General features: G+C 42.3%; 1 protein-coding gene across 1 annotated transcript; it reads right to left on the minus strand.

The window, feature by feature from the left end:
- Positions 1 to 2,232: 2,232 nt before the first annotated feature.
- On the minus strand, positions 2,233 to 6,777 carry LOC119366582. The gene is made up of 8 exons (XM_037632341.1): positions 6,651 to 6,777; positions 6,095 to 6,192; positions 5,920 to 5,983; positions 5,310 to 5,402; positions 4,351 to 4,557; positions 3,998 to 4,218; positions 2,793 to 3,356; positions 2,233 to 2,700 (listed from the first exon to the last, which is right to left on the minus strand). The coding sequence occupies exons 4-8, from the start codon at positions 5,400 to 5,402 to the stop codon at positions 2,655 to 2,657; spliced, it is 1,131 nt and encodes a 376-aa protein (XP_037488238.1). The 5' UTR covers positions 5,920 to 5,983; positions 6,095 to 6,192; positions 6,651 to 6,777; the 3' UTR covers positions 2,233 to 2,654.
- Between the last annotated feature and the right edge of the window lie 1,975 nt (positions 6,778 to 8,752).

Genomic DNA, 8,752 nt, shown 5'->3' on the forward strand with positions numbered 1-8,752 from the left:
GAGCGGCTTGGGTGAGTCGAGTCGAGTCCTTAATATTGGAGTGGACTATTCATTATTCTTCATCACCTCAACATTAGGATAAAATGAACATTCCCTGGTCTGTTTATTTTGTTATAAATTCATCATGACTGGTGCGTACACCTACTCCTACTCTAGCAGATAACTCTTGTTTCGTTGTTTCCACTTTGTATGCTCTAGTACTATCCACTAGCAGATTTAGTGTTCCTGTTCTTGCACTAGATTATATCGTTGGCAAAAAGGATGCACTAGTACGTACGTATGCCGGATGTAATTTTCTCCTTTTCTAAAATTTGTCACACTTGACTGCCTTGCTCCACTCCGCTTCTTCAAAATACAGTCACATAGTGCAGCAACTTGCTCTAGTAGGTACTCCCTCCGTTCCAAAATAGATAACTCAACTTTATACTAATTTTAATACAAAGTTAGTATAATCTATTTTGCAACGGAGGGATAGTAGCAGCCACTCTGTTTGTGATGGACTCAAATTCATGGATGCCTTCCTTTTCGATTTTTCTCTTCGATTCAGAGCACCAGGCCACCTCCAGCTCCACCTCCATGAATGGCATCAGCGAGGAAGATGACAATGACCGGGACATGATGGATCCCACACGGTAGCCCGACGAACTGGAATAGGTCGTCCGCCCGGATTACCATGGCTCCCCACAGAAGAAGGTCGATCCCATCCCTTTGTTTTGTTCGTTTTTGACAACGATATAATCCTCCTTTTCTAAAAAAAAAAAAAGAAAACGTGGTTACTGATAGATATTGGTCAGCAAAAGGGACCCCTCTCCTTGTGTAATTTATTTTGCTTCATGTTATCTCGCCACTAGTAGCAGTAGTAAAGACCTTTCTCATTAGCACTCAGTGTTATATGAACAAGTCCAGTTTGTGGTCAATTTATTTACCAAAAAGAGAAGTTTGCTGCTGGCACATGGATGGATTTGTATGTACGCAATTAGTTGCTATGTGTATGTATAATGGCAGGACAAATCTGTATGTATATGTATATGTTTTTGAGCTTCTTCGTCGAAGCTTCGTTTGTGTTTTGTTTTTCTGGATGCTCTGGTTCCTTCTAAGTAAAACAAGTTTACTTCTCTACTATTAGGAAGTGCTTGATAAGTTTACTCGTTTCTCTGTCAGTAAGTTTTATGCCTACTAAGAACACTTGCAAATTTCTTTTACTAGTTTGTTTTTCCTTGGGCCTCTGATTTCTCAACTGTAGACGATAATTTCCTTTTTGGTTGATTGCAGCGGGCGGGTGCTGTCCATGGACGAAATAGATAAGGAGGATGAGCAGGAGCCGACGACCAACCACCAGGGAAGGTCTTCTCGACTCTGCGGCTCTGGTTTCTATTCTTGTGGTTGATACTAGTGGTTGATTGAATTGCATGATGCCACTAGGTTCCTCTCATGTTCCTCATGGATACCGGGGGAGGGGAAGAGGAAGGGGCCAATATGGAGGACGAGGGGGAGGAAGATACAATGGTTGGAGAAATGGAGATCAGAGGTAACTGTGAGTTTTGAAGGGAAAGGAGCAGTAGTGTAGTGATACAACCAAACCGGGGAAACAGCCAGCCAATGAAGGCACCAAGCCATGTGATGAAAATCAGACTCCCGCTTGGAACTCTTCGGAGGAGAAAAAACTGTTTCAGACATGTAGCTTTATTAATGATCATGGTTGGTAAATGTGTACTTGTAAGTTCTGGATCCCAATTTGATGTTTTCCATCAAAACTCCGTAAATGACATACCTATTTTATTCTTGTGCTACTACCTTAATGATGTTTTTTTAGTAAAAAGTGATTTTTTTTAATTGGTTATTTTTATGTATTAGCTTTTTGGGCATTTTTGTTTGGTAATTTTTACAGATAGTTGGTTTTTTTTATTGGGAAGAGTTTTTTTTTTCCTCTTTTACCTTCAACGGTTTGTCTAGCTCTAGCAAGGCACAATCCAACTCCCCTCTCTAGATCCGTATAGCTAATCCCATGGCTAGCAAACAAAGGAAATCATGGCGTGACTGCATGTTGAATACTAAAATCACAGGGACTATTTCACATGGAGTCTGGCTTGATGTTCATGGAGTCTGCTCAGGCAACGACCGCCGCTAGTCACACAGCTTGATGTTCCCCATCAGTTGGCGACTAGATCAGTACACCAAGCAAGAGAACGTTTCTGATTAGCTGCACAGGTAATACAACCAAACTGAGCAAACTTCACACAAATAAATTTTTTGTCAACTTCCAATGCATGCTTCCACTAGATCAGCACAGCAAGCTGATCTAGTGGAAACAACCAAACTGGGCTAACTTCAGACAATTCACAGTTAGCCAGCAAGCAAAAGTGCATCATTCGACGTCCTCAACACAAACATCCGAGGCCTAGGAACCAAATTTAGTACTAGTGGCCAACTGCTACCAAAATTTCAACATCCCAGAAAGTCCACATCATTGGCTCTAGCATCCACAGACAGGAGAAACATTTGACAAAAAGATCCAAAACAGAGAATAAACATTCAAACAAAGGCCTGACATCCTCCAGTGCCGCGCCCTTGCAGCATCACTTGCTTTCCTATGCCACCCATCATACAAACATCCATTCGACAACAGCTTGACAATCTCCAGCGCCGTCCCGTGCTCAATCGTCATAACAATCGACATCCTCACCAGATATTGGCTCCATCCTATAATGGCACAACAATGAGCAATTGTGAGTAATTTACTAAAACTACAACAATGGATATTTATAGTGAGGTAAAAACATAACATTACTTACACTGGAAAGATTCTTGCATAAGCCGCATCCCGCATAAGTGCCTTGCGAATCAAGACGCAGCTATACTTCACAATGAAAAGAGACTCACCATCCAATGCTCCAAGACACAAATCATCACTTGATCGTTTGAACTTGATCAACGGCTGATTGTCAAACTCTGGATCTGCCTCTGTGTACTTCACAAAATTTTTGGCCTCTGTGGCAAATGCCAACAATAAATCAGGAAACCGACCTGGATCATGCAAACAGGTTGCAGCCAGTTCCATCGTTTTCTCCAGAAATGCCAGCCACAAGTAGCCACCAAGACGAGAAGTGTCCCCATAATCTTGGATAAGATCTCCCATCAGGTCAGTGAGACGCACAGGGGCTGCCGTTTCACTTTGAAAGCCTTTAACGGTTACACACATTGCAAACCAAAACCTGCAAGCTTCACTGAATATAAAAAACAAGGTGTCCTTTAACTGCTGGCCCACCAGATCATCATCAGCACTATCAACAGGTCTGAACCCCCGAAAATGATCACAAAATTTTGCAATCACACCAGCAAAGATCTGAATTTTACGGCTGTTTCATAAAGAAAGAGTCAAGTTAAATTTCAACCAAATACAAACAGAGGGATACATGCTACCCAAGCGCTCAAGACAACGAAATCCACAGAAATAGATGATTGATTACAATCAAAGAAAGTCCAAAAAGGAAGGGAACAGACCAGCACAGAAAACATAACAAAAAACAGACTTGACTGATGGGACCAAAAGCATGCTGTTTTACATGGGTGCAGAAACAAGATACGTATTAGGACCAAAAAGGAAGGTAACAGGCCAGCACAGAAAACATAACAAAAAACAGGCTTGGACTGATGAGACCAAAAGCATGCTATTTTACATGGGTGCAGAAACAAGATATGTATTAGGACCAAAAAGGAAGGTAACAGACCAGCACAGAAAACATAACAAAAAAACAGGCTTGGACTGATGGGACCAAAAGCATGCTGTTTTACATGGGTGCAGAAACAAGATACATATTAGGAGGAGAGTTGTAACTCGCATATTAATTATAGCACTAAATATATCAAACAACAAATATTCCAACAAACAATGACCGTTTTATTTCATGATACATTCACACAAAACACTAACTAAAAATCTGAAAAATCTAAAAATGAGAGGAACAATTTGGCAAATGAGACAAACAGAGATACTTACAAGTTATTGTAAGCTAATGATAACCCAGATTTCTTTCGGTTCTTGAATAGTCTCTTCGGAAGAATCGACACCTTCCCAAATGAGTACCAAAGCTTCTCCAAGGGGTTATCACAAAGATCAAGACATCGAAACCCACAGCAGTACAAGCTATCCAAGCGCATAGGGAATTGAAACACAGCATCGTCATCAGTGATGACCTCAAGGATAAAGAAGGATAGATTCTGCAATGATATACAAAATAAAATAGTAAGTTGGATGACAAGCTCAGGTTAACTAATAGAAAAATAGATTTACAAATGAATCAACAAACAAATACATAAGGCTAGATGACAAGAGGAATCACTAGAACATACCTGCTCATCAAAAGGCAATGCTACAGGAACTCCATCAAGAAAATCAGCTTTGAATGTTGTAGGAATCCCTCCATCAGGCTTTGCAAAACTAACATTCCGCGGAATCAACGCAGCGCTGTGCTTCACAAACAAATTGTGTACTTGCTTGTACATTTGCAGAAGTTGCAACACAGTAGGCATGGAGGTGATTCTAATTGTATCAAGATCCTATTGAAGGTAGGCAGAAATATTCAAGTTAGATCTGGTCCAACAAAGCATATAATATAATGTGTAAGAATCATAAGAATGAAGTGACAACCATGTTTACACATTACATACTCTGACATAGCATATACAGAGGTGACTCTAATTGTGTCAAGATCCTATTTAAGGTAGGCAGAAATATTCAAGTTAGATCTGGTCCAACATAGCATATAATAATATGTAAGAATCATAAGAAAGCGACAACCATTTTACACATTACACTGACATAGCATATACAGAGGTGATTCTAATTGTGTCAAGATCCTATTGAAGGTAGGCAGAAACATTCAAGTTAGATCTGGTCTAACAACATGTTTGCAGAATAAATACTGACAGAAAGAGTTCAAGTCAAAACACCAATCACTAGAATCATTAGATAGCTACAAATTTGGACAATATGATAGACGAAACAGATACAGATGGCAACATGCTTGCACAATACTTAGGTAGAGTGCACTTGTAATTACAGAAAAGATATCACAAGGGCATTTGTAGCACATATAACAGTTGTTTCTCAGGTAGAATCAAAAGGTGCCAAAATGGTGGTTGTTTCAGACTGAAGCAATTTAATCCACTTGCATTAAGAATTCAGAGAGAAATTGAAAGATGAATACAGGCTAAATTTGCAGTGGGAATAATTAAGTTACCAAACAACATAAGAGACAAACTATTTGTATGCCTGGAAATTAAAGGCAAGATATAAAATGATAAATTACATTATACGAGCATTGTCTGGGCCTCTTCCTTGTGGTAGCCGCCACTGCCTTTTCATGTGCCTTATCGAACACATCTTGCTTTAGCTTTGACATCTAGAAATACAAAAAAAAAGATACTGATGAAAAGGGAGGGTGAATGAGCATATACAGGTACCAAAGAGCACATACTCGCAAATCAAAGAGCACATACCAAACTTTACACAGATTAGACTATAGAAGCATTCACGCATCATTTCTGGCATGTATGTAAACAGAGGCAAGAGGTTATACAAGTACCAAAATTCACAACTCAAACGCTGTAACATAACACTTGTTATCAAGAGGACATGCTGGACTTTGATCCAATTATAACTACGGAAGCATTACTGGCATGTGTGTAAAAACGGAATGAGATTCATGACAAAGAGGTAGGATAATTTAGCATATGCATGTACCAATATGCAGCACTAACGCTGAAACTTAGCATTGTTACATGCTGGACTTTGATCCGATTATAACTACGGAAGCATTACTGGCAGGTGTGTAAAAACGGAATGAGATTCATGTCTGTTGATAGAACAATGGAGTCAGGCAGGTTTCTTAATGCAGCAAGAACAGATAGGATCTGTACCTTAGGAAGGTGCAGACGCCTTTGTCGAGCTCGTCCAGGCAGCACGCCTGCGGCGATCCAAATCCTGACAGATGAACAGATAGAGTAAGGGCCATCCAAGGGATTTTTAAAGTACAAGTTAGATGAACTGGTCAAAGGAAACCACGATGGTTCAGAAACGCAGCAAGAAGGGCACCTTAAAATCAGATGGAACAGTTCAGACACACAACCAAGGGTTTGGACGCCTTTCACGCTCTCTCTCGTCCTGGCAGCACGCCTGCAGCGATCCAAATCCTGAAAGATGAACAGAGAGAGTAAGGGCCACATCCAAGGGGTTTTGTAAGTACAAGCTAGATGAACAGATCAACAGAAACCACGAAGGTTGAGAAACGCAGCAAGAAGGGCACCTTGAAATCTAAGGGAATAATTCAGACACGCATCCGAGGGTTTGGACGCCTTTCACGCTCTGTCCCCGTCGGCGGTCTGGATTTATGACGACACAGGGTGAGGGTAAAGCCATGGTGTTTCTAGGATGCAGCGGTAACCAGGTGAAACAGCATAGATCCGGGACGGAAGAGCACCTTTAAGACGAGCACGCCCTACACCCGTCGGGGCCGCCTCCGCCGACGCACGCCACACGCCGCCGATCCAACTGCTGAGACAGCTGAAGAGCGGGACGGAGGGGTAAACCGAGAGTTTTTCAGAATGCAGCAAGCGGAGCTGGAAGAAGACAGATCGAGAGTAGGTCGCACCTTGACGGGACGACGCGGCCGCCGCTCGACGAAGGTGTCTCCGCCGCCGGTCGCCGCCGCCGCCGCCTCCGCTTCGATTCGACTCGACTCGAGCCCTAGGCCTTGCCCAACGGATGGGTCAGGTGCGCGGAGATCCGACGGTCAGGCGATAAGGATACACCGACGAGGCCATCAGGGCCGATAGAGCTGGCCATTTCGGTCCGCTTGCTGGCCCATCCGGCGGGTGTGGCCCATTGGGGTTCCGCGGCAGCCCGTCTGTCCAGCACCGCTTTCCACGGGATTTTTTTAATTCTTTTTTTTTTTTGACAAGGGGATTTTGCATACGTGATGTGTAGCGCTGAATGCATGCTTGGCCGCAGAAATCCAATCCAAGAGAGACCATTTATCTGCTCGCATATAATCATGCTTGTCCATGGTTTGCTGCTGCAACAAAGTTTTACATGCATGCAAAAGATGGAATAAGAAGAAAGAATCTAACCGATCGAAAGACTAATAATCTTACAACCGGGCCGCCCGGTTTCTTTCATCAGAACGAAGATGGAGACTTTGCTTACCAGCTGGTATCCATCCAGTTTTCTTTTCTGGCAGTGCGCGGTGTGCAGATCATAGGAGTGAGCAGCCGCCGAGGCCTCTGTGGTCTCAAGGGGGGAGCAGGGCGGTCCTGAGATTTCGGGGGCCCGGGGCGAAACTAGAACCCGGGGCCCTTTTCTAAAAATGGTAACCACGTGTTTGTACACCATCAAAATACTAATAAGCATGCTTAAATTGCATTTAACAACTATGTATAAGATAAAAAAAAAACTATGTAGTATATGATAATTAATTTGTCGAGAAACTTAAGTTACTCACTGCAAGGAATATGTAGCGGCGATGTTGAGATGAAAGATAAATTTTCACACACCTCTTGTGAAGCCGGACACAAGTAAAACTCCATATATTAGGTGTGCAAGAGTTGATCTATCCACCAATAATCTATCCTGAAAAAAAATCAAAAGTATATAAAAAAGATCCATATAGAGAGGGTAAGCAAAATCATGCAATGGCTACTAGGAAATATGAAACTTGAGAGTGCATAACTAAATTTTTTCCCACATGAGTGCACATACTGGAATTGCATCCGGTTGAAATGCCTGAAAATGCATAGTGTCACAACCATGAACTTGATTACAAGAATGAAGATTTATATAAGCTAATTCTTGGCTACCAAAATAATATGTACTCTATATACATAGAAGTTCAAATCAATTAGCAATTTACATGGGCCTCTAAAACTTCCAATGACGTGGTGCCATAGGCTCACAGCCATAAAATAGTAGCCATATACTGATATACATAGAAGTTCAAATCAATTAGTAATATACTTGGGCCTCTAAAAATTCCATTGATGTAAATCTCCTATATAGTGGCCCACAAACGAGGTCATTGCAGAACACAATGTGAAAATTTCTGGACTAATTGGGAGACTGATAAATCATATACATATAGTTCGTCTGATTCTGGGCATTATTCAGAATCAAGAGATCCTTGGCAATGTCTACAGAATGTAAAGTTATGCAATCATATCTCCAAAGTTGTGAGCAGTTACACAGAATCAGTGCCAAAACTGAACCCTAACAATCACAATACTTAAGAAATCCTCCTTTGTCGTTTCAATGTACCATCCAACTAGATCGCTAATACAAGAAACAACAGTCTCGAGAAGCACCTTGGAGATGGGTTCCTTTTTTCAGAAACGGGAAATAAGAGAGATGCATTACCACATGTACTGAAGGAGGATAAAGGCAAGGTGCGCGGACTAGGGATGTTTGATGTCTCGGCGGCTGCGTGGCCGACGTACTCCCGGAACAATCATGGGGCATGTCGTCTGCTGACGCCGGCAAAAATCATTGAATCAGCCCTTGCGGCTCGGCTTCTCGGCGTGGCCGGCGATGGGCAACTGCCGCGGGGCACGATCTAATCTATGCGTCATCAGAGGGCTGTGTGTCTTGCCGCCTGCTGACCTCCCGTTTGGGCTGTGTGCTGGGCCAAATCGACTAGTAATATACATGACATACATACATAAATGGGGGCCCCCTGATTCCGGGGGCCCGGGGCGGCCGCCC

Source organism: Triticum dicoccoides, chromosome 2B (genome assembly GCF_002162155.2).
Source record: "Triticum dicoccoides isolate Atlit2015 ecotype Zavitan chromosome 2B, WEW_v2.0, whole genome shotgun sequence".
In the NCBI taxonomy this organism is placed as follows: Eukaryota; Viridiplantae; Streptophyta; class Magnoliopsida; order Poales; family Poaceae; genus Triticum; species Triticum dicoccoides.